This window comes from Aegilops tauschii, chromosome 7 (genome assembly GCF_002575655.3).
Source record: "Aegilops tauschii subsp. strangulata cultivar AL8/78 chromosome 7, Aet v6.0, whole genome shotgun sequence".
NCBI classification, from domain to species: Eukaryota; Viridiplantae; Streptophyta; class Magnoliopsida; order Poales; family Poaceae; genus Aegilops; species Aegilops tauschii.
The window spans coordinates 586,751,355-586,777,813 of record NC_053041.3 but is presented as its reverse complement, the minus strand read 5'-3'; the positions used below and the strand labels follow the sequence as shown (position 1 = coordinate 586,777,813).

Here is a 26,459-nt window from a genome sequence, read left to right as displayed (position 1 = left end):
CTAATTAAGCCACAAGTTGCAATCAAGAAGTAATTTCCAGATGTTAAAACTGAAGTTGTGAAGTAATTCGCATTATTCAGATCAGTGCAAAAATAGCAGTAGAGAAAGAAAAAAAAACGTCAAACCTCATCTAGTCAATCAATCTAACATTTCTCATATTTTGACTCCAATTTACATCAAAGTCCCTGCATGGTCTGTACCAATCACTAGTGAAGCCTAGTTTACAACAAGTGTGTATAAATAAGACTACAATATAATATCAAAAAATTTGAGGTAGGAATCAGATGAATCATATCACAAGTCTCTGAGGTGAGTCGATGGTTTTTCTACAGAATTGATTCTTCTACCTTCATATAGATGAGGCGATCTATGATCTTCCAATATTTATTCAGTGCCCGAACTTACCTTGAAATATTCAGGCTCATCAAACTCAAGACCATCTATCAGCAAATCATCCTTGTATTCCATATGAGAGCGCAAGCAGTCAAGAACAGCCAAGACATGATTTACTTGTTGGCTCTTTGATCTGTCTTCTGCTGTGAAGGTATAAACCTTATTGCCAATTTCTATCCAGCTGCACCCAGTGTTCGTCTTCAGTCCTCTCCCCTTCATCATCATCCTCACTCTGGCCACATCACTCCAGCAATCAATGCTAGCATATAGATTTGCTAGCTGTACATGAGTTGCAGCACAACCTGGCTCCAGCTTAAGACGGTGCTCTGCAGCATGGATGCCAATCGGAATGTTCCCATGCACCCTACAGGCAGCCAGCAGAGAACCCCATATGACTGCATTTGGAGACGTGGACATTGTATGGATCAAATCCCACGCTTCATCGAGCAATCCTGCCCGGCCCAGGAGGTCTACCATACACGAGTAGTGATCTAACTCTGGCTCTATTCCAAGTCTGATCATTGCCTTGAAGCAGTGCCGGCCTTCCTCTACAAGGCATGCATGCCGACATGATGACAGGATGCCAAGGAAGGAGATTGCATCAGGCGCTATGTGCTCCTCCTCCATTTCCTTTAGCAAGCTTAGGCAATGCTCAGCAAGGCCATGCTGTGAATATCCAAATATCATGGAGTTCCAAGAAATCAGGTCCTTGCACGCAATGCTCCCAAATATGGACTGGGCCTCATCTATACTCCCACACTTTGCATACATTGATATCAGTGCATTTGAGACATGCACACACAAATCAAAACCCATTCTGAGTTCTAGACTATGAACACTTTTACCAAGTGCAAGAAGTGCGTGGTTAGTGCACACACTGAAGATAGTGGCAAATGTGATGTCATTAGGCCTGCACGCTGACTGCCTCATCAGCTGAAACACCTGGAGGCAAGGCTCAACCTTATTATCCTGCGCATAACCAGAAATGAGTGCTGTCCACGACACGGTATTTTTAACTGGCATGTTCTGAAAAACCTGACAAGCATTCTCCAGTTGATAACATCTTGCATATAAGCTGATTAGAGAGGTGCCAGAAAGGACTGACAATTCATAACCAACTTTCACCAGTAGAGCATGGAGCTGGACACCTCCCCTAATGGATTGCTTAACAGCACAAAAGCTCATGGCAGATGCTAAAATAGATATATCCGCACTCATTCCCCTCCTATGCAGCTCCACAAGTAGCATAAACTTGTTTACCTTTGCGAGCTTATTCATGGAAGGACAAGCAGAGATATCATGAGAATCAACGGTATTGGGTAAAATTTGCTCTGTATTATTGCTTGAGCCAGAAAACTGCACTTTTCCATTGCGCATAACATGATTTTCTGGCTGAACTCCCAAGATGTCATGCATACAGTCGTTGATAAGGCGGCGGTGAGATGGACCTTCCTCCTTGCCATTATATGCCTTCCTTGGCACGAGGTGCATGACTCTCAATGCGTCATGGATGCCACGACCCCCTTGCTTTCTTGATCTCTCGGGTGGTAAGTGAGTGCCAAAATTCGCCACGCACAGACGAATCGGTGAGAAGGATGGTAAATGTTTGCTGAAACGGTACCAGAGGAGATGGCTGTGCTTGTGCATGGCCGAAGTTGTCCATGGGCAAACCCAACGACACGCACAGCAAGTCGTGCAAAGCCTCCGTTTGGAAAGGCCTAGCAGCATGAACAGCTAAATCCACACCTGGTGAAGGGAAACAGAGGCATTGAGTTAGTTATGTTTATCATGAAGGAAGATTTACTGATCCACTGGTCTCTTCTGCTTTATGCATTATCATAAGCAGATTGTGGCTGCAATACTCACCCTGCAGCGCCTCTTCCAGCATCCTTGAATACGAACATCAAGTTAAGGAGATTTTGACTGGACGCCAAGCTTGGATGCCAATAATTTAACTGTCCCACAGCAACAGAGAAGGCATAGTTAGTAATACTAGCGCAGAAGACGATTTTGTAGAGAAGCTCTTTTATATTGAATCAATCGACCGAAAGCAGACTACAATTCAGACCTATTGGCACGCACACATACATGATTTTGTACTGAGAAGGGGCAGATGCCTAACGGTCCAACAGAATAGACCAAATATGACAAAACTACAAGTAACAATACAGGTGTAGAAAAGAGTACCAAATCAATGGCTTGCTTCATCTTATATTTGATAGTTTGTACAACAATTGATAAGAAAATGTTGAAATAGTTGTGCGCAATCACGCACGCTTAACAAAATCTGTATGCCTACTAATTAACTGCAGCACCAAAGCATGATTCATACAGGACACTGGACATATACACACGCACATGACACAAAATGTCAAAAGCCACCGCCGGCTGCAGGCTGCCTGAAAACTCACCTAAACCGAGATGGACCAAAGCGTGTAGCGCGGCGGCCGGGGACCGCAGGAGCAGCGCCGGCGCGGGCCACGGTAGGGGGCGAGCCGGGAGCAGGAGAGCTGCGGCGGTGCCGGCGCGGGAGCGGGAGCGGGAGCAGCACGCGGCAGCGCCGGCGCACGAGGCAGGAGCAGGCGAGCGGCGGCGGCGGCGGCTTTTCCGGTGCGTGCGTGCCTTCGCTTGTGGCTGCGCGCGCGGTTGGGTTGGGCCGTTGGGGGAGAACTGCAAAATAGCACTATGTCTTGGGCCTTCACGGTTGCTGTCTGCTAGGGCTATCTCTCGCCCGCTGCGACATGTACTCTTTTCCTCTGTGTTTTTGTTTTTTACTCTGTTTTCTTCAGTTTTTCTTTGTTTTATTAGGGTTCCTGTTGTTTTTCTTTTTTTTCTTCAGTTTTTTGGTTCCTTTCTTCGCTTTTCACCGGTTTTCTTTGATTATTTTCTCTTTATTTTTATAACGTTTTCAATGTCTACATTTTTCATACATATTATACATTTTTTGGATACATCATAAACATTTTTTATACATGTTTAATATTTTTTTCAAACATATAATTAACATTTTATCAAATATATGTTTTATTTCTTTTTTGTCAGGCATAGTGTACATTTTTGGTATACATACAAAACATTTTCATACACGTTTAACATTTTTCACATACATGATTAATTTTTCTTAAACAGATCTTTTCGAATACGTGTTAAAAAATTCAAATAAACATTGAAACTTATTTAATGATACAAAACATTATTTTAAACTAGGAACATCTTTTTACATTGTATATTTGTTTTTAAAATCACATATTTTTGAAACTTGTGACATTTATTTAAATTTAAATTTATATGTTTTGAATGGTGAGTAGCATTATTTTTCAGTTACACAGACTTTTTTACATTGTACAAAGATTGTTTACAATGTCACAGTACATTTGTTTTGAAATGAATGAGCATTTTTAAAATGTTACACCGTTTTTATGAATGCTATCAACATTTTATAAAATTATTCTTACATTGTATACATTTTTTAAAGGAGTTTTCAGTGGCATATCAGATCACACTCTTGAAATGAATGAGCATTTTTAAAATGTTACACTAATCAACTGCAGGAACCGAAGTCTGCTTTCGCTACAAAAGCAGTGGTAACTTGAATCTCATCAGTCCAAGGAACTGAAGCCTGTTTTTGTAAGACAGACCAACCTTGTCAGTCGTCGCCTGTTCATCTTCCTGATGCTCTGCATGGTGTGGTGTCCGTCGTGCTTGTAGTTTTGCACATCATATCAACAAAATTGCCCTGACTTGTTTCTCAAAGAGACCAACTCAGCAGTTGCAGTGCGAGTATCTTCAACGAAGAATCCGACACTCAGATCCCGGCAGTAATCTTCACAGCTACCCTTTTGGTGTGTTCAAGGAACAATCTTGATCTTCGGGAGAAACAGCTATCTGGAAAATTGCTCCGCCAGTACCGGTCACCAGTTCCAGCATCAAGTCAGGTAGCCTCCTCCATAGCAATTCTCCATTTCCTGTTCCACAAGCTCATGCAGACTGCCAAAAGCACGAAGGACTCGCCCTCCTTACGGATATTGCTCCTGTTTTCTTCAGCAGTTTTGTAAGGTTCAGAGGACAGATGATTCAGGAAACATGCAGAGCCTCTGCTAGAGCTTATCCTGGGTGCTCCTCCGGGTCAAGAGTTCTGTGCGGGTCTGCTCGTACTGCTCCTCCGTGACCGTGTCCATGCCCATGTCGCATCCTTGGCAGCACATACCACCGCCAGGAGGTTAAGGACCTACTCCCTCCGTTCCAAAATAGATGACTCAACTTTATACTAACTTTAGTAAAAAAAGTTAGTACAAAGTTGGGTCATCTATTTTGGAATGGAGGGAGTATCATTTATGGTATCAAGTGGATGAGAATTACATACTTACAAAGTGATAGGATAAGCTCGTGTTACGGAAGTGACAGGTACAGTACCTTGTGTGTGCAGAGTGCACCCCGTCTTGCTCTCGAGTCGTTCAATTCAGCATAGTAAATCAATTAACGGTCTCAGGTTCTCAGCAACCAGAGGCGAGAGGAGGGCAGCTGGCATCATACATTAGAACAAGTCTGCAGTAAATAGAAGACTTGAATGTGAACATTTTTTACTAATGTTTTTCACACCTACGAGCATTAAAAACTGACAAGAGTACTATTAAAATGTACTCCCTCTGTAAACTAATAGAAGATTGTTTAGATCACTACTGATCTAAACGATCTTTTATTAGTTTACAGAGGGAGTACACCAGAAAAAAGAAAGTAACCCAGAATTAAGACCAGCTAGGAAATTAAAATCTACTGGCCTCCTTTTCCACCAGCTGCAGTAGAACTCAGTGTCTAGAACACAGAGGAGGCCATTCCAATTTCCAACCCAACAGTTCCTGCAGCTCGTGGAGTCATAGGTTCTCTTACTGCTACAACTCATTGGAATCAATGCTTGGAATTATTTTCTTCAGCAGGCTGAATGATGATGCGGGCATGTTACATTCTGCTGTGAACTGCAGTAGCTCGTTCTCTAGAACAGCAAAAGCCTGCCATGAAAAGCATCAGAAAATACCAATAGCACTTGTTGATCCATGATTTGCCGGACGAATATTTATATCTTCAAAGGCCAAACAAAGAATGCATTAGTACTAGTACCGCACAGACTAAATTTCAATACCAAGATTGTCGGGTCAAACAAACTACCAGATAAAAGAGCATAATCACAGCATTGCCACAACTCCAAAAGCTCTAGACAACAACAGAAGGATTCAACCAGTCCAGAAAAGATAATTTGAGCCAACCTTGATGCAGTGGTGGACCCGGAAACAATTCCGGCCCACAATGTTAGCAGGGAAAAGAGGATCATCGATGTGAATTGGATCAATGCTGCAAAATCAACTATATGGAAAATTACCATAGGCGGAAGGTGACAGAAAGAAACAATGTATTACTGACATCGACTTTTATTACTTGTGCCCTCTTTCTCGGTTCAATTAAATTCCTCTTTGGATGGAAATACGCTTATGGTGTGGATCAAACACATTCCTGTCATCCAGAATGTTTGAAAGCAGTTAGAGGTCAGATGCACCAATATATTGCTAATTTAGCTATCCCAAAAGAGAAACCATACACAAGGGTCCTATAGTCATTCTAGCATACTTTACACGCTTTTTCCACATCAGGCACTCATCTTTTCTCTTGTGTTTTAAACAATAAAGTGTTCATACATACTCACTTACCCAAAAAAAATACAGGAAATCCATCAAAAGGCTACCTAGATTCTGCCAAATACAAAACAGCAAAAATGTAGCATTAGTGGCAATTTAGAATAAAAATATGAACTTGCTAAGAAGAGGGGCAAGGGATAAATTTTTATTTTTCCATTGCTGCAACTGAAGTTTGAAACTCAAAGCTGGCCAAATATCTACATACATGTGAGCTGGTCATTAAAATAGAATATATTATACAGAAACAAATATTTCACAGAAACAAGATACGGTAATTAAGGAAAAAAGTGTAGATTCCAACTGAGCTATGCTATTCAAGATGTGCAACTTACTTGGTTAATAGGACGACCAAGATGATGTTCATGCTGAAGAAAACAAGTGGTTAACAACACCTGCAAAGGATATTAAAAGATGAAGTTCTTTTTGCAGGTCATCTCAAGAGTTAATGTCATCAATTAATATAATATGCTAACATGAAAAGATCAGGCGGTAAGCATCAACTATGTTATCCAAAGATGAAAATATATAAGAAAATAAGTTAGCTCGGAATCGTGCTTGTAATGCTGTTAGACATACATTACCACCAACAACAACAACAACAACAACAACAAAGCCTTTAGTCCCAAACAAGTTGGGGTATGCTAGAGGTGAAAACCATAAGATCTCGTGACCAACTCATGGTTTTGTCACATGGATGAAAAGCTTCCACGCACCCCTGACCATGGCTAGTTCTTTGGTGATACTCCAGTCCTTCAGATCTCTCTTTACGGACTCCTCCCATGTCAAATTCGGTCTACCCCGGCCTCTTTTGACATTATCAACACGTTTTAGCCGTCCGCTATGCACTGGAGCTTCTGGAGGTTTGCGCTGAATATGCCCAAATCATCTCAGACGATGTTGGACAGGCTTCTCTTCAATCGGTGTTACCCCAACTCTATCTCGTATATCATCATTCCGGACTTGGTCCTTCCTTGTGTGGCCACACATACATCTCAACATGCGCATCTCCGCCACACCTAAATGTTGAACATGTCGCCTTTTAGTCGGCCAACACTCAGCGCCATACAACATTGTAGGTCGATAAGGGCTCAAAGCTGACCCCTAGTGTTGAATGCAACATACTAAACAAATCCAAAACCCTACAAATGTTGCCTTCCAGCTTCTCTTTTTCTTTAGCCAAACCATCACCATGACAACATTAAAAATCAGAAATCACACAAGAACTATCATTATTTCATCCTTAGGATAATTTAAGGTGACATGTATATAAGCATCAAGGAGAAATATTACTACTTTTTAATGGGAAATCATTAGTGCTTTCAAGCATGTGACAACTGACAAGAACCAAGAGCAATGATGATAATTCATACTGTGTATGATTGACATGATGCCACTTAAGTATGGCAATAAATTTATGTATAAATCATATAAGATCATTCTTCACACACAAATTATTACAATACTGAACTGCAATCTTACATGGAGCGGATACGTAAGGCAATAATCCATAGCTACAAGAGCCCGAGAAGACATTTTATGGTTTTGATCAATTGGGGTTGAAGCAGCTCGACAACCAACATGCCAACATCATAGATGAGGTCCAGGGTATACTTTGAGAAAGAGCTATTCAGAGCTATTCCTTTTTCAGACCTTGCCACTTCTATATCAAGGAAGTACTTGAGTCGGCCAAGATCTTTAACTTCAAATGCCTTACTCAGGCACCCCCTTAACCTTGCCATCTCTACGTCATCTTCGTCGACGATAATGATGTCAATAACATAAACTGCGAGGATGGTCATTGTCCCTTTAGAGTGTCTATAAAACAATGTATGGTCACCATTTCATTGTCCATACTCCATGTCACACACCGTCCATCTAAACTTGTCAAACCAAGCACTTGGAGACAATTTCAGTCCGTAAAGAGCTTTCTTTAGCCTGCATACCTTGCCAACAGTCTCTCTCAAAAGTCGAGAACCCAGGTGGAATCTCCATGTATACCTCCTACTGCAAGTCCGCATGCAAGAAGACATTCTTCACATCAAGTTGGTGTAAAGGCCACCCGAAATTTGCTGCACAAGAGACCAGAATCCTCATGGTGTTCACCTTTGCTACTGGAGCAAAGGTCTCATCGTAGTCAATGTAGTATGTCCATAACCCCTCGCCACAAGCCTTGCTTTGTACCTTTCAACCTTTCCTTCTGCATTCTCCTTCATAGAGTACACTGTGCATACCCACTTGCAGCTGACTGCTTTCTTTCCTGTTGGAAGGGGTGTTAGTACCAATGTCTTATTCTTACATAGAGCCTGGCTCTTCCACCATGGCCACCCGCCACTTTAAGTCCTCCTTTGCCTTTTTCCAGTCAGTCGGAATTGACACAGACTAAAGAGAGGCAACAAACACTTTGTTGGCTGGAGATAATGCTTCATAGGGAACATAGTTTGTGTTAGGAAGTATTAGTATTGATCCTGGAGTTCTTATTAGGCTATGTTTCCTTTCCTTGCATCTCAAATCTTGTGTAATAGAGATAAGTTGGGCCTTGCAATAGAGATAAGTTGCATCATAACATGATATCATGAGCCCAGGTTTAGGAGGTTTTTCGGGCGCTGCAACTTGCCCTCCCGATCTAATTCGTGTCGTCGTCTTCTCCTCCTGGCTGCGCTGCTCCCGTCGTTGCTGCCTCCCGAAACGATTCGTCCGGCTCCATCAGCAGGTCCGACCTTCAAAAGCAGCCGCCCACTGGATTTCATCTTCCTCCAGGCCGCTCGCTGGATCATGCCCACCTGTAGGTCTCCCTCGCTGGAAGTCAACTACCTTGCCGCAGGGCTCTCCCACTAGATCACGCCTCTCCCACCCGACCTACGTTGGCAGCCTCCGACCGTCTTCCAGGCCATGTCGTCCACCACTGCCTCTGCCTTCCAATCGCCCATGGTTGTGTTCTCCCATAGAAGCTCCATCTAGATCATGCCTCCCACCAGTTGCTCCCCTGCACGCTCAGCTGCAGCCGTTGTTGCTCCTCTGTCGATGTGTATGCGCCCTACTGGTGCTCCTCTGTTAAGTGTGTTGCCCATGCTACTAGCTCTATGCAGCAGCCAGGACGCCTCCTGCCCGCCACCAACATGCGACCTCCAAGACTTCGACTCTCTGCACCAGGCTCTGCCGCCCGCCATCTTGCTCCGGCTGCATGTGTTGCTCTGTTCTTCTGCGTTGTTCCTGGCCGGTTGTTCTGCTTGCACATCAGGCTGTTGTGCGGGCTCAGTAGGCTCCTACTTTGGCGTCCGGTCGGCTACCGTCGTGGACGGTGGAGGTAGGGCCCTCCAGTATGCTGACGGTGCTGCTGCCCTAGTCCCGGCTCCCCTTCTTCGTTGTGCAGGCCATCTTCGCGGTGCCGTGGTGAGGCAGCGTGGGAAGCTTCGTGTCCGTGTTGGCGCAGGGTGGTGGTCGGTTTGGTGGCGAGCTCCGGAGTGCCTGAGGTGGAGGATGGGATCGGGAGAAATCCCTGTTGGCTTGGCCGACACCGACGCGGTGGCGCCTGAGGGTACCACCGGACCTTCCTGGAGGGCGTCGGGGCTACCCTTCCTCTCTCCTCACCGCGTACCGGGGGAAACCCTTGGCAGCAACGTCGTCATTGTCGCGTCCCTTCTTGGAGGTGTTGGTTGGTAGCAGCGCTTGGGAGTCTCGGAGCTTGGGGGACGATTTCCGGTGGACGCACCGGTCGCGAGGCTTCGTCGTTTTTGTCGATCCGCCGTTATCGGCATTTGTTTCTTTTTTTTTTCTCTTTCTTTTCTTTTGGGCGTGATTGTGCTGCTTCCGCCCCAGCACCTATCGTTGGTTGTATCGGATGGTTGCTTTGTAATACAAAGCGGGGAAATCCTTTTTCTCACATCAAGCTACTGTGTCGCTACCCTTTGCTTCTTACTACTGGCACGCTTGCTCTCATGTTGCTAATGCTAGTGTGTTGCTCTTCTACTACAGCTGCACTGCTTTGGCTTCTTTTGGTCACGTGTGCAGTTCCTGATCGGCTACTACTACCTAGTATCTTTTGTAATATCAATCCATGAAAAAAAGCTTCATGTTTCTTCACATGCCACTACCCCTAGTCTTTTAGCCGTCGCCTAGTTTATGTTTTCTAGTTTTCTATATTTTTCACAGCGTCCACCAAATTGATATTTTGTGTTTCTCATGCCATGCGAGTCCACAATACCTTTGTCCGTCAGCCTTTCTCTGGTCCTGGTCCTTCCGATACAACTTTTGTGGCCTACATGCCCTTGTTTTCTATAGGATTTTCATGGACTCTTTTTGCATTGTCGATCTACTCCCATTGTCTTAGCTGCCGATCTTCTTTCGCTGTCAGTTGTCGTGGGCTATGATTTTCTGTGCAATGCTTTATTCTCTTGATGTGCCATCTTCCTTTGACAACCCATCTTCTCTTGATAATTATCTTGTATCTTCTACTGATGCAGTGCCTTTCTCTGATGTGCCTATCTCTTCCTTATCCCCTTGGCTTGACTCGACAGGTTTTGAAGACTCTTCATGTTGCGATGGTACTCTCAAGACACGGAGATTTATCATATTTTTTTTCTAGTGTTACACTTCTTCGAATGCAATGATATTGTATACACTTTGCATTTGAGGGGGGAGGGGGGTGTTAGGAAGTATTAGTATTGGTCCTGGAGCCCTTATTAGGCTATGTTTCCTTTCCTTGCATCTCAAGTTAATAGTTAACAATATCATTGTCATCAAACCCATACCATTTCTATAGTATCCCTATTGTTGCTCGAGTAGTTCTCCTCAAGGCCACTGGCCCTTTAGCCTGATCCCCGCAGAGATGGAAATCACATCAGTACTACCTTGTTCCGTCGGTGGCTGATCTAGTTGCTCCACCTGATGTGCAATACCCTCACCTCGCTTTCGTGAATACACCTTTAGATGCTCCTCTTGCTCTGTTGTCCACCTCGGCACAGTACCGTTCTGAGCCAGCACACACTTTCGTGAATGCACCTTTAGCAGCTCCTCTCGTTCTATTGTCCACCTTGGCACACTAGCAATCTAAGCCGCTGTCGATGTGCCAATCTGCACATCACTAGTGGAAGCCAATGCTTCTATCACAGGAGCCACAGGAGATATTATTGAGCCACCTGTTGACGGAGTCCTAGATTAGGGGATGCTAAGCATGTCGGTTGCCCATCCTTTGGGTTGGGCCTTGTACACCCCCCCCCTCCCCAGAGCCCATCACTAGTGGGCCACGTTCATCTGATCCAAAAGCTTCAAGAAGGAATGACATGAAGACTTGGCGTATACTCCAAGGCGTAAGATAGTCCTCGGCACGTTTGCCATAGGTACCCCCGGTATGTAAATAAGCCGAGGTGCCAGGGCCCTAGAGGGGAGATTCATTCACACACGATCTCGCAGTAGATCACCTATACTTTCTACCCCCATCCACAGTCAATACAAAGCAAGACGTAGGGTTTTACCTCTTCGAGAGGGACTGGACCTAGGTAAACCTCGTGTCCCTTGTGTCCTTGTTACCATCTAGCCAAGACTATCAGATCGGGATCCCCTACCCGAGATCCGCCGGATTTAGCTCTAACATTGGTGGCTCATACAGGTCCCTCTGGAAAATCGAAGCAACTCGGTGGCTTCAAGCGCCGACGATCAGATAGATGCCGACGTAGCCTTTGCGTCGCGTCTCGGCTTAACCGAGCCACCAGAGACATAGAGCTCGATGGTTCAGACCCTGTCGTGACCTCCTCCACCATGACATTAGATCTACTGAAGAGCGGCAGGCTATCTCCGCCCAAGCACCGAGGATCTACTCGGCTTGGGACGGAGACTAGAACTTCAGTGATCTTGAGGAGAACTACTCGAGCAACAGCGCCTTTGGTGCATCGCGATCTCGAGTTGGTAGTAGCTCGCGGTCTGGACCATTTGGAAGGAATGCAATGCCCATGTCTTCAATGATCGGTAATCTAAACCACGGTATGGACATGCATGTCATCTGCACCCTTTGCTTCAGTCCTTCTCGACAGCAATCTAGAAATTAGAGCCGTCTCTTCGACATCACTGTTGCCCCCAAGGAATGGCATTTCCCTTTTCGACTAGTGGATTGGTTGTTGCACTACAGACTCAAGTCCATGTTGCCCGCATTCTAGACCGCCTAGAAGGAACACAACGCTTGGGTCTTGCACATGTCAAAATAATATATTATAGTCATGTACCCTTAAAAAATTTCTCGTTACGCAAGGGGTTTTCTGCATATTGTACCACACATGTACATGTACAGCCTATGACCACCTGGGAATACAAGTTGCACATTCCTAACATGGTATCAGAGCCTAGGTTTTCTTTCTCGCATGCACAACTCGTGCTCCTCTAAATCGATTTCGATCCAAGTTCTAATCAATGTCGTCGTCGCTCTGGTGCCACAAGTTCATGGTAGTCTCTCCTTCGTCGTCCAGGCCTCTCCCGCCCCGGTGAATTCCCAAAGGCCACCACTCCTGCCATGCCCTTCCGAACTCCATACCACTGCTTCCGTCGTCTCGCCACTGTTGGCAACCTCCATCGCACTCGCAATCGCATGCTACCTCTTCACCATCTCCAAGTAGGTTGTGCCTCATCTCCATCTCTAGAAGGTTGGTGCCTCACCGCCTTCTATAGGAGGCCAATGTCCCACCGCTCCAAGAGGTCATGCCTTTTCGCCGCTCCAAGATGTCCCGATGTTCCAGTTGGTCGACGCCGCACCATCTTCTCAAGGAGGTCGGCGCCCATCCGCAATCTCCGTTGTTGCAGGTCACATCTCGGCTCCCTCTTTTGTTGCACGCAGGACCTCAACGTTGTACATCGCCGCCGGACCTCACAGACGATAGCATATCTTGTCAACATGCCTCTCTAGGGGACCATGCCCCTTTGCACGCGCCCTATACGCTGCTCTTCCATGCTCCACTTCTCTCTTCTTTCGTAAGACAAAACTAATTCTATAAAAGAGTAGAAGAACAAAAAAAAGGTACAATGTCTTCATTGGACACAATTTCTCTTCCTTGTGTGGTGGCTTTTTAAGGTGTCGCACATGCATCATCCATCGATGCTTGGTGCTCCTCCATCTATGACGTTGTTCACCCCGGTGCCTTCCGTACGCTACGATAGTGGCTCTACAATGACTCATCTCGCGACCTCTACAAGCGGTGATGGTCATTGTACACAGACTTGCCTCACAACTTTCATCAGTAGTGTTGGTGCTCATTAGGGCTGGACGAAAAGCTCGTTACTCGTGAGTTTAACGAGCGCTCGGAAGCTCGACTCGATAAGGCTCGTGCTCGTTAGTTAATGAGCCGAGCTGAACAACAATTTTAGCTCGTTAATATAAACGAGCTTAACGAGCTAGCTCGCGAGTATCACGAGTAGCTCATTTGGCTCGTTAATTTTCAGATCACTAATTTTTAGTTTAATTACTAGATGCAAAATACTAGTGCTCAGCCCGGCCCACCGTCACAGGCCACAGCCCACCACCTCCTCGGCTCCTCCCCCACGTTCTGTTCACTTTTATGGCCTCGTGGGAAGCTGTTCAGTTCGCCTTTCGAAGAGACCAGAGGAGGAGTCGAGGAGACTAGCAGCAGTAGCAGAGTAGCAGGGAGCGGCGGCTATATCTAGGTCTTCGTCTCTTTGACCCCGGCGTGGCGCCGTGGCTCTGCTTCCTTCTCTACTCCAGCGGCCGCCGGTGACGACTCCAGCCCGCCTCCGCCATCTCCATCCTCGTCCCCATGGAACGGCGCGAGCGACCAGCACCTGCAGCCGCGACTCCAAGCATGGAGTCCAAGGCCCGAAAGAAGGTGGTGAGGAAGAGGACTTCGGCCTCCGATTCAGCATCACGGGAGTCTCCTTCGACGGCAGCAAAGCCTTCTCATCCTCGACAGCAAGCGCAAGGACAAAGGCGTCCAAGAGCAGAGGCGACGACATCACCCACATGCTCTGACGCTGATGCCGATGCCATTGGCGTTGGATCAAGACCGGTGAGATTGTTTATCTCACACTCTCCTTTTCATTTTCTATTAATTCCAGTTCATATTAGCATATACTTTGAATCTTTGACGCCCTAGGTCATCCAAATTGTAGTTAATTGATTGTGAATCTGCTGAAATACTCGTGAATCTGCTGAAATACCAACTGTAGTTAGTTGATTGTGGAAATACCAGTGTAGTTAGGTGAAATACTTTGTCACACACACACTCACACACGCACCAGATTAGTCATGTTCAAGTACCTAGTTGAATGTTTGTGGATATCTTGTGGATTATAATTTCATTCCCTAAATTTTGTACATGTTCTAAATCACAGTATCACTTACTACTTAATGCAACTTCTAATTTTGTATAAAACTGTTGGAAGTCTTGGTACAATTTTGCACATTGCAATTAATTATGTAGTGGTACTTACTAATTATTTTGTATGTGTTTCGGTTCATTATTTGTATTCCTAATCAATCAATCAATCAATTCGCATTAATAGTATTTTGGAAATGCTTGGCTTGTAAAATCTGAATCATTCTATTTCATTTTCCACAGGAAGATGATGGCGATGAAGATGAATGGGTAGAGGTTAATGAAGGCTATGAGGAGGTTGATGAGGCAGAGGCATATGATATGGATGATGATATGTCAGAGCCCTCTCTTGGATCAGGAGACAATCGAAATGACACAGAAGTTGAGGTCAATGGCAAAGAGAGAGCAAAGAAAGGAGGAAAAAGGAAAAAGGCGGCAGTGGATACTACTAAGGTGAAGGTAAAGAAAACGAGACTTAAACGTGCAGAATGTTGGAAGCATTTCAAGGAGGTCAAGGCTGTAAGTAAGAGGATGCCAAGGGCGGTTGTTACGAAGGCAAAATGTTTGCATTGTGCTAAATTGTTTGCTTATACTCCTGGGGGGGTCAACTACTAGTCTCAATAGGCATAAAGATGTTTGTTCAGTCTATCTAAACAAGAAGGGAAGGCAACTACAGCAAGGTACAATCAACTTTGATCCTGAAAAGCCAAGTGCATCTCTCATAGTAAACCATGAATATAATCATGCGGAAGTCGTTAAGATCATAGCAAAGATGATAATTGTGCATGATTATCCCTTTAGGATGGTAGAGCATGCTTGGTTCAATATCCTCATGAGGTATATGAATGCGTCCTACAAGTTCATTGGTCGGAAGAAAATTAGAGCTGAATGCATGAAGGTGTATCTTTCCGAGAAAGAAATCCTTAAAAAGCAACTTAAGTCTGTTGAAAGAATTATTTTGACATGTGATCTATGGACTTCAAACCAAACTCTTTCATACCTAGCTGTGGTCGCTCACTACATAGATGATGATTGGGTCATGCAATGTCGTGTTTTAAACTTCATAGAGCTAGATCCACCTCACTCGGGTAGTGTCATAGCTCAAGCAGTTTTTGAGTGTTGCCAAGAATGGAAAATAGAAGATAAGATCATGACAATCACTATGGATAATGCTTCCTCAAATGATAATGCTGCCAAGAGATTGATGGACAAGATCATTGCTAGGAAATCGGCTAAATTTATTCCTAAGTACTTCCATGTTCGCTGATGTGCGCACATTGTCAATTTGATAGTGAATGATGGCATTGCTCTATTGCAAACTTTGATCAATAAGCTTAGGGATACTATCAAGTATTTGAAAAAATCCCCAACACGCATGTACAAATTATTGATGGTTTGCAAGTCTCTGAATATGGAAATTGGGAGAGGTTTATGCTTGGATGTTGCTACTAGATGGAATTCTACATGCAGAATGGTAGAGGCTTGCACTGTGTATAGAGCTGCTTTCAAGGAGTATGCAGAGGTAGATGCTGCCTACAAATGGCAGCCTAAAGATGAAGAGTGGGCATTATATGAGAAGATTCAACCCATCTTGAAATCATTTGCTGAGGTAACAACTGTATTATCAGGATCTGCCTATCCTACTGCCAACATTTTTTATCCATTTATCATGAATGTTAAGATTGCTATCGTAGAGCATGCCATGGGTTCAAATGCAAACTTGAAAAAGATGGGAGAAGCAATGCTTGATAAGTTTGATAAATATTGGGATAGCAATAGTGAAGGTGAGGGAAATGAAAACAGTAGGAAAAACAAAAAAAAAAGGAAAAGAACAATGTCATGGTCATTACCACCATTCTTGATCCTAGGTTTAAGATGAAACTTGTTGATTACTGTTTTAAGAAAATGTATGGTAAAGAGAAGGGCAGTAGTGAGGCCGAGGAAATCAAATCTGAATTCTTTGATCTCTATGCTACTTATGAGATGGAAAATCGCAAGAATGAGGCTGGCAACAGTAATGAACAGAGTTCAATATCTAGTAGGCAAACAAGTACATCTATGTCCTCATTGTCAAGTGGGTTTCAGTCCTTCCTAGAGGAGACAAATTCAGAGCCATCTAAATCTGAATTGACCAGTTACCTTGAAGACAAAACCCATCCAATTCTGGATCCAAAGTTCAGTGTAGTTGATTGGTGGAGGTTGAATGCTCATAGATATCCTATCATGGCAAAGATGGCAAAGAAGTTCTTGACTATACCAGCAACTAGTGTCTCATCGGAGTCAACATTCTCTACGAGCGGCAGAATTCTTGATGACTATCGTAGCTCTCTCAGCCCAAACATGGTTGAGGCACTTGTGTGTGCTTCTAACTACATTAAAGGATCAAAAGAAAACCAACTTAAGCCTACAATTGTAGTGGTAATGTTACTTGTTCTCTACTGTGTATTATCTTCTTGTAACCTTAAACTCTTGCTAAATGTTAACTGAAATTGCATATTTGCACTTACCTTTGTAGGAAGATGGCAATGATGATGATGTCGAGTTCATTCCATTTCCTGAAGATACGACGGAAAGCAACTAGTAGGCTTCCCATATTTTTATTAAGTGTGATTGTATTGCTGTAGCATTGTACTATTGTATATTTGCTTGATAACTAGTGAATTTCTCTGTCTATGTAGGAAGATGAAATTGATGAACTGATGAGCAACTGATGTGAGGAGCAAGAGCTACTTTGCATTTCCTCATCTAGCAGCTATCATTTTATTTCGGTCATTGTTATTTATGTAAGACCTTATGTTTGAACTATTGATGGTACTTCCCTCCCAGTCGATAGTCGAGGCACTCTTAGCACTTCATCTTTTCATGCTCCTTCTATTGCTCATGTTCCTCCATTTACCATGCAACTCATTTCAGGTGGTTAGATTTTTTCACTCTAGTTTTCTGAAAGCAAGGATTTTTTTGGTAGCATTTTTTCACTTTGGTTGTAGGGTCATTCGCGACTTTGAATCTTGTTCTGATTAGGATCCTCACACGAGTGATCTAGGAGCTTGACTGGCTTCACATTCCCTTCACTGCCATCGATAGACTCTTTCTCGAAAGGAGGCAATCGCTACTATATAATCTTTACAGATGATTTCTCTTGACACACTTTGACATATTTTATGTTTTCTTGTAGTAAAGTCTTGTCTATTTGTAAGAAGCTTTGTTGAGCAAAGCACACTTGCTCAGTTCCCTTAGGCTGGTTGTAATGGGGTGTACCATATACTAGTATCATGCGTATGATACTAGTGTATGATACTACATTCGTAATGTATGGTATCATATATGACTATATTTATTGCTATGCATGACACAAAGTAGCACATCATTTAATATGATATGGTATCATGATATGATACTCAAGCATCTCTTTCTTCATTTAAATCTATGCCACCTCATCAACATTGCTTAGTTGGCATGCATGATACTTCCATTACGACCAGCCTTATCCTGGTGCTCATGCTCAAAATGGTGTTGCTAAGCGCAAGCAGCGCCACCTTCTTGAGGCGGCTCGTGCATTAATGATCGCCGCCTCTCTTCCACCTCACTTTTGGGTTGATGTGTTTCAACTTCCACCTATCTCATCAAACATTCATCTGAGCGCAAGTAGTGCCACCTTGAGGCGGCTCGTGCATTAATGATCGCCGCCTCTCTTCCACCTCACTTTTGGGTTGAGGTGTTTCAACTTCCACTTATCTCATCAAACATTCATCCTTCCTCTGCTTTACAGGGTGGCATTCCTCTCGGGCGTCTTTTTGGTTGTTCTCCTGACTACTCAATGTTTCATTTGTTTGGTTGTGTTTGCTTCATTCTTCTTGCCCCCGTGAATGCACCAAACAGACTGCACATTTCTCATGATGTGACTTTTGATGAGTCTTGTCCTTTCTATCCACACCCATCCTCTCCTTTGGCCTCCCTGATTGAGGATATTTATTTCCTCACTTTTTCCAATGCACCTATCACTCATATATATATATATAGCCCTCGTCCGGCCATCCCACCGTGTCTTCCCGTACTACTGTTGTAGACCCCACACCGTCGTCACCTATGACTTCACCTTGTTCATTACCTGAGGCTTCCCTAGTGATTCCCCTCATCCTCTTCTTTACTAGAATGGTCATCTGTGTGTTGTGGATTATTCCGCGCGTTGGCAACGCACCTCCAGCACAGCCTACTTATGGCTTCAGAACTCACCCGCTTCCGCCTATTAACCGCTATGGTTATTCTAGCACCGCTCTTCTCGAGACGACTTCTTATCATGATGTTGTTCATCCCGAATAGGATGGCATCGGAGATTGATGCTCTTGTGTGCATCGGCAGATCGGATCTCACTAACCTTCCTCCTTGTGCTTGTCTCATCACTTGTAAGAGGGTCTACAAGGTTAAGACTTTGATGATTCTCTTGAGCATTACAAAGCTCGTCTAACAAGGTTAAGACTACAACAGACATTTGCTCCTATGGCCCACATGGCCACTCTTCCCACACTTTTTTTATTATTGCAGATCCAATGCTATAATCGCCTATGATTTCCTCACCTCGCTTATCACAAGATTCTACACCTTCGTCACTGGTGGCTTCATTGTCTCCATCACTTGAGTTTGTCCCGATGATTCCTCATTGTATTCTTCCATCTTTTCCTCACTTCTATACTTGTCGTCCGCGTGTTGTGGGTGCGTCACTGATGTGCCATCTTCCCCGCCTCAACCTACTTATGGCTTGCATCACGTGATGGAGACAATGAAGATTTTTTGAATTCCCAAACATATTTTTTGAATTTGTGAACATTTGTGAAGAAAAAAAAACAGTTGGAACGATCCCCGATCACTTCTGGAAAACTGCTTCTTGTTCTTCGTCACGTGATGCTTCTTCATCGACCTCTTCAGTTGAGCTCCTGACTATGCTGGAGATTACACGACGTCACTGTCTGCTAGCTGCTTCTTTTGGTTCTCCATCGACATGTTTCATAGGGTTTGCTACTTACTCTAGAGGTACTGAGAGACCACCACCTTTTTATAATATCATGTACCTCCATGGATCCTTAGTACCGAAGCATCTTTTCATATGAGTTATGATTCTACCAATTTGTCATCGATTACACCTCTAGATTCTCATGTTCATGTTTTTACTGTTGATGGTACTTCCCTCCTGGTCAATAGTCGAGGCACTCTTGCCACTTCATCTTTTCATGATCTTCTTTTCCTCATGTTACTCAACTTTAGTGCACTCGTCATTGCATGTTATGGATTCTTCTGATGAGCCATCTCCCTCGACTACTATGTCTTCTTCTGGTGGCAACACACCACCTCCAACTCAACCTACTTATGGCTTCCTAGCTCGCCCGCTTCTGCCTATGGAACGCTATGGTTATTGTGTCGCTCTTATCGTAACGTTGTTAATCATCTGAAGGGCAGCATGTGATGGCATCGACAATTGATGCTCTTGCAGCATCAGCGTGTGGGATCTCATTTCCCTTCCCCCTCATGCTCATCTCATCACTTCGAAGTGAATCTACAAGGTTAAGATTCGGATGGTTCTCTTGAATGTTACAAAGCTCGTCTAGTGGTGAGACATGGTCATGACTACAATGAGACATTTGTTCCCATATGGCCCACATGACCACTCTTCGCACACTTTTTCTTCGTGGCTTCTGTTCGCCGTTGGTATGTGCCTTAGATTGATGTCAAGAATGCCTACATGTAGCCACTACCTGTATTCTCTTCCGGATGGCATGGTTTGTCGTCTTCGTCACTCTCTATATGGTCTTGAGCAAACACATCGTCTCTGGTTTAAGCACTTCATCCCAGTGGTGACTGCGACTGTTTTTTCGGCGAGTGCTCATGATCCTGCACTTTCTGCCACCATTCAAATCGTGGTCGAACACTTCTTCAATATGTCGATCATGATTGGCGACGACTCTAAGCACATTGTCTTTGTGAAGGCTTGTCATAATGAGTTTCTTATGTCTGATTTTGGCCCTCTTCGTTGCTTCCTTGAGATCGAGGTTTCTACTACCTCTAATGGCTTCTTTATTTTTGAAGATAAGAATATCCATTATCTTCTTGCTCATGCTGCTCTTACTGATGAGCGCACTATTGGGACTCCTATGGAGCTCAACATCCAACTTTGTGTCCACCTCCGCTCCCAGCAAGTCCGGATGGGTATCCTTTGCCTAGTTGCGGGTTGCTATGTGTGTTGTCTCAATCCCACATCCCGTGTTCCCTTGTTGGGCGACACCATAACCACATGCTCGAGCACCACCAATGGTGAGCAGGAGCTTGGACAATCGGCGCATACCTGGATTTTACCCACGGGACGCGCCCGAGAACACGGCGCTACCTATCGTCGGGTCCAAGGGCGCACAGTAGGAGAACATGGGATGCTTAATCAAGTGCGTGACACAAAATCCGCAAACAGGACAAGGACACCAAGCCGGCTCGGCGGGGAACGGAGAGTGCACAAGAACGTGGAATGTTGGATCAAGTCCCTCTGCCGCCATCGCCAGTCTCTCATCCTTAGTTAGACGTGGTCTTCTTGGATCCGTCTCCGGCTATGTCTTTAGACCGTCAAGGTTGTTGGCATAGACTATGTCTGAGCATACTATCGACCTTGTTCACTCTAGTGTCTGGGGTTCATCCCCCTTTGCCTTGAAAGGAGATCCTCACTAGCATATTATCTTTATAGATGATTTCTCTCGACACACCTAGATATACTTTATTTCTTCTCGTAGTGAGGTCTTATCTATATATAAGCGTTTTGCTGCCATGGTTCACATCCACTTCTCTATGCCTATTCGTGTGCTATGTGATGACTATGCTGGAGAGTATATCTCCAAGCTCGTGTCGAGTCCTTGCTGAGCAGGGTACTCCTGCTCGGATCTCTTGTCCTAGGGCTCATGCTCAGAATGGAATCGCAAGCATCATCGCCTTCTTAAGACAGCTCGTGCATTGATGGCCGTTGCCTCTCTTTCGCCGCATTTTTGGACCAAATCTGTCACCACTTCTCTATCTCATCAACCTTTAGCCATCCACTGCTCTGCAGGGTGGCGTTCCTTTCAAGTGTCTCCTTGATGTTTCTTGATCTATTCAACGCTTCAATTGTTTGGTTGTGTTTGCTATGTCCATGCCCCTGGTGAAGGCATCAAACTGACTACTCAGTCTATTGAGTGTGTCTTCATATGATACAACGATCAGCATAAGGTATATCTCTGCTAGGATCATGTTGGTTGTCGGATGCCTATTTCTCGGGGCGTGATTTTTGATGAATCTCATCCCTTGTACCCGTGTCCATCTTCCTTAACTTTGTTAGTGGAGGATATCTCTTTCTTCACTTTTCCCGACACTCGTATCACTCATGTTGAGCCCTTATCCATTCATCGTGTTGCTCCTGCTTCTCCGATTATTGCAGATAAAACATCTCTCCTATGATTTCCTCACCTCGCTTACAATAGGATTCTACACCTTCATCACCGAAGGCTTCCTTGTCACCACCACCTGAGATTGTCCCGATGATTCCTCCTCGTATTCTTTCATCTTTTCCTCACTTTATACACGTCGTCCGCGTCTTGTGGATGCATCTACTGATGTGCCATATTCCCCGTCTCAGACTACTTATGGCTTGCGTCCTCGCCCGCTTCCGCCTGTTGACCGCCTTTGTCTTCCAAGCGCTAGCGCTGCTATTCTTGAGCCGGCTTCTTATCATGATGTTATTGTTCATCCCAAATGGCGGCTTGCGATGACAAAGGAGATTGTTGCTCATGGGCATGCTAGCACATGGGATCTTGTTTCTCTTCCTCCTCATGTCCGTCTCATCACTTGTGGGTCTACATGGTTAAGACTCGTTGTGATGGTTCTTGAGCATTACAAAGCTTGTCTTGTGGCTCGAGGCTTTCAGTAGGAGCATGGTCCTGATTACAATGAGAATTTTTGCTCATGCGAACAATATGACCATTGTTCGCACACTTGTTGTGGCCTTTGTTCACCACGGGTCTGTGTCTCGACTTGATGTTAAGAATGCCTTCCTTAATGGTGAGCTGCGTGAGGAGGTTTACATGCAGCCATCACTTGGGTATTCTCTTCCTAGTGACATGCTCTATCTTTTTCATCGCTCTCTAAATGGCTTTAAGCAAGCCCTTCGCACCTGGTTTGAGCGTTTTGCTTCTGCAGTGGTTGTCGCGGGTTTTCAGCTAGTGCTCATGATGCGGGTTTTCAGCTAGTGCTCATGATCCTACGTTGTTTGCCCACCTTACTGCTCTAGTTAGGACTCTTCCCTCTATATGTTGATGAAATGATCATCACTCGGGAAGACCCCGAGTATATTGCCTTTGTGAAGGCATGTCTTAGTGTGCAGTTTCTTATGCCCGACCTTTGCCCTCTTCGCTACTTTCTTGGGACTGATGTCTCTTCTTGCTCAAAAAAAGTAATCCAGGATCTTCTTGCTCGTGCTGCCCTTACTGATGAGCGCATTGTTGCAACTCCCATGGGGTTTAATGTTCACCTACATGCTACTGATGGTAACCCTTTGTCTTATCCGACGCTTTACCATCATCTTATCTTATTGGGAGTCTTGACTATCTAGCTTCCACTCGCCCAAAAGAAGAAACAGACTGAAGTGCCCCCTTGTCGAGTGCACCTCCTCCCGCGGTGCTGTCACGCCACCGTCCTACTCTACTTTCCACTATATGCTCTGCAGCATTGTCGTCATCGTGGCTAGGATGGTGGCAAACTAACTACGATGCCTCTCGCACAATGTCTCTAGAGCCTTCATCCTCTCAAGTGGCATGAACGGTCGAATGGGACAATGTTGCCATGGCTAATGGCATTCCCTCTCTCAGATCATGTGAAGTGTTTGGGAGTGAGACTAAGAGATATACGGGACAAGAAGATGATGGCTAGCGCATTAGGGGAATGAGGCATAAAGATAATTGTTGAGATGAGTTAGGCTCTCTATCAGAATGGTTGGTGTATTCTTCTCCAATGTGTGTGTCACGCTTTTGATGCAACAGGACCAAGTGGGATATAGTCATACTCTATCAAGCCCAAACGATAACTTCTTTCTTCGGCAAATTTAACCCGTGCTTTCAAATAATAATTTGATCCAAACATTAAAGATAGCGTTAACCTTAATTCTTTATATCACACCATATTTTAGAATCTAATAACATTTAAGGCAAATTTGAAAAGAAGTGTTTGAGAATTCAATAAACATTCACAGGTGCAAAAAATATGTTTGCAAATTCGAAAAATGTTTGCGAACTCAGAAAATGTTCACGTATTCAAAATAAGTTTGTGAACTCAAAAAATGTTTGCGGCGAATTTAATACTCACGAATTCTAAATAAGTTTGTGAATTCCAAATTGTTGGCGTATCTCTCAGGTCGTGAAATGACCAAGAGAAATACGGAAAAGGAGATGATGACTAGCATATTAGGGGAAGTGAGGCCCAAACAGAATTGTCAAGATGAGTTAGGCCCACTATCAAAATGGTTGGTGTATTCTTCTGCAAAGTGGGCCACGTTTGCAATGATGCAAACAGGACCGAGTGGGATATTAGCCATACTCTCAACCGCAAATGATAATCTTCTTTGTTTCGACAAACTTTAACCCCTACTTTCAAATAATAATTTGACCCAAACACATAGTGTTGACCATAATTCTTTATACATCACACCATATTTTAGAATATACCAAGATGTAAGCCGTATGAAAATAAGGAATATACCTACGCATGTAATTAACATGTAACCATTATATAGGGAGGTTTTCCTAGATGTCTGGACCCATGTCTATACCCTACAATACCTTTGATACTCTACAACAGTGTACATTTGTAAATAGAAAGGTGTGGCTTAATTTATTACCATCATAATCTCTATTCCAAACTAGGGGTGTGCATTACATGATGGAAAATGCAAAAATCTATGAACTTTGCCAAACTTTGCAAAAAAACTTACGGAAGTAATTGCAACTCAAATAGTTATGTTTGGTATTTCAAAAGGAAGATATAATGATAAGGTGTTTAACAAATATGCATGCATGTTGTGAGTAAACAAAACAAATATCATGATAGATACTAAGAAACAGAATGCGTACCACCACTAACACAGCCACCACTAGCTCCGTCAAGGAATATTGCATGATAAATAGCCCGCCATGCTAACTCAGCAGCTTCCTCAACTGACATTTGAATTGAATTTGTAACTGAAATGTAAAGCACAAAAACATAAGGGGTGCAACTTCAAGATAATATGAACAATGAGCAAAGCAACATATAGAGGTATAGAAAAACATACCCCTCATACAAGATACCATAAGCATACAGAGAGCTAGAGAACCTGCTTCCCTTGAGCCTTGCACCCTGGCTATCAACATAGTACCAATGTTTTTCTCTTTTGGAATAAGCTAGCACATATGCCCATGTGTTGCAAAGGGGCATAAATATTCTAGCAGTTCAACACCCATCGTCTATGACTTGAAATTCTGGTCGAGAAAAGAGATGTTAAGTTTTCGTAAAAATCGTGATACTATATACAACAATGGAACTTTGCCACTATAACCATTGTTGTTAAACTGCATCAAGGAGGTCAGATTATAAAAGTGCTAAGACATATCACAATAAGTATTCCTTCGTACGTTTAACAAAGAAGCCATATAAACTGCAAGCAAGATAAGTACCACAAAAACATTAACTGTTAAGCTCCTGCTGAGTAGGGTCATATACATTAATCACAATGCAGGAGAATTTCTCTTTTATCCTTGTTAGCGGCACACCATTATAATGAGCACCAGACCCCACAAATAAATCATCTATCTAAATCATCCAAACTCACATGTGATACGGAACCATTTGACAACCGAATAGATAAAAATACATTATGTCCTTGGCGATGAAAGAAGGATTATCTTTGGCGGCCTCTCTAGGCTACCATCAAATAGTAGCAGAATCAGACTGTTTAGAAGTAATCGAAGCATGTGGAGGAAGTACTTGGTGGCATGAAGGAGCTGCAGAATCAGACTAGTCACGTACAAACTAACTGGAAATTTTCTGTGTACACCTACGTCCTAGTGTGTCATCTTTATCAGATTAAATCATCAAAGCAACGCCCATCTGACAAGTAAGCGGAGAGAATGTTGATTACCTAAGATCAGCAAGACTGACACTGAAGCCGAGTATATATATATAGGTCACAAAGGAAAATTTGTGGTGGATGGTTGCATAAGTTTAGTGTCGAGGAAGCCACAATGCTGACCTGGATACGTGGCGACAGAAGGTAGAGGTGACTAGCGGCCGACCACCGTGCATCAGAGATAATGGAATCAATAGGGGGCGGCTGCACTAAACTTGACCAAGCATATCAGACTCCTGAAAAGTGTGAAATTGCAACAAAAATAACATTTTATTACGAATTCATCACAAGTAGCATAAACCTATGGTTATGAAATACAGACCCCTATTGAGCCTGGACACCTCCTTGAATAGTACAAATTCTTGCAATGGACTATGAAACATGGGGTCTGTAATCTATGAAGTAGTGCTTATTCGCAAGAAAAATTGAAAGCATGACAGACTATCTAGCAAGTATTGAAGAGTTAGCAGCTTATAAGAATGTTTTTTTCTGAAGTTTTGATGGTCCATTGACATCTAATACTAGCAAATACTAATTTCATAGAATAGTAGTTGGTGCATGAATCAGAATCAATTGCATAAGGACAGCTGCAGTAACATCGGGGCATCAACGACAGAAGGGCCAAGGTCAGAGAGAGACCGGAGCAAGGTCAGAATCATACATGTGCACGCACAGCGGTAAAGAGGACGGGAGCAACAGCAAGCCTCCAAAGCCCTCGGGCCGGAGGCGGAGCGGCGCGAATCCAGAAGGTGTGGCCGGAGGAAAGACGCGGACGGGGAACGCGCCGAGCGGCGCAAGCCTCCGAAGTGCGGCGCCAGGGAAGGAGCGGCCGATTCCGCCGTCCTGACCTGGCAGTAGCCCCAGAGCTAGGGTTCCGCCGGCTGGTGCGAAGGCTGGCAATTTAGG

The 26,459-nt window shown here is 44.0% G+C and overlaps 2 protein-coding genes across 10 annotated transcripts; one reads left to right on the top strand and one right to left on the bottom strand.

Annotated features, from left to right (window-relative positions):
- Positions 1–131: 131 nt before the first annotated feature.
- LOC109756042 (pentatricopeptide repeat-containing protein At2g37320) lies at positions 132–26,459 on the bottom strand. 9 transcript variants are annotated; one of them, XM_073505298.1, is made up of 8 exons: positions 26,215–26,459; positions 25,677–25,789; positions 24,720–24,906; positions 24,520–24,627; positions 4,807–5,470; positions 2,805–4,621; positions 2,260–2,348; positions 132–2,139 (listed from the first exon to the last, which is right to left on the bottom strand). In XM_073505298.1, the coding sequence occupies exon 8, from the start codon at positions 2,119–2,121 to the stop codon at positions 385–387; it is 1,737 nt and encodes a 578-aa protein (XP_073361399.1). In that variant the 5' UTR covers positions 2,122–2,139; positions 2,260–2,348; positions 2,805–4,621; positions 4,807–5,470; positions 24,520–24,627; positions 24,720–24,906; positions 25,677–25,789; positions 26,215–26,459; the 3' UTR covers positions 132–384. The 9 variants fall into 9 exon arrangements, with proteins under 9 accessions (XP_073361399.1, XP_073361395.1, XP_073361396.1 ...); XM_073505294.1 differs by having other exon boundaries at positions 2,805–4,938; positions 5,281–5,470; XM_073505295.1 differs by having other exon boundaries at positions 2,805–4,938; positions 5,281–5,399.
- Positions 14,476–16,973, top strand: LOC141027445 (zinc finger BED domain-containing protein RICESLEEPER 1-like). The gene is made up of 5 exons (XM_073504475.1): positions 14,476–15,656; positions 15,731–15,819; positions 15,863–16,001; positions 16,199–16,810; positions 16,908–16,973. Exons 1-5 carry the CDS (start codon positions 15,165–15,167, stop codon positions 16,971–16,973), a joined length of 1,398 nt encoding a protein of 465 aa, XP_073360576.1. The 5' UTR covers positions 14,476–15,164.

Coding starts and splice junctions, on each gene's coding strand:
- LOC109756042 (XM_073505292.1), bottom strand. CDS start 2,121: ATGCTGCTAGGCCTTTCCAAACGGAGGCTTTGCACGACTTGCTGTGCG.
- LOC141027445 (XM_073504475.1), top strand. CDS start 15,165: ATGATAATTGTGCATGATTATCCCTTTAGGATGGTAGAGCATGCTTGG. Junction 15,657..15,730: donor CTAAGTACTTCCATGTTCGC/TGATGTGCGCAC, acceptor CAATAAGCTTAG/GGATACTATCAAGTATTTGA. Junction 16,002..16,198: donor TCTTGAAATCATTTGCTGAG/GTAACAACTGTA, acceptor TGAAAACAGTAG/GAAAAACAAAAAAAAAAGGA.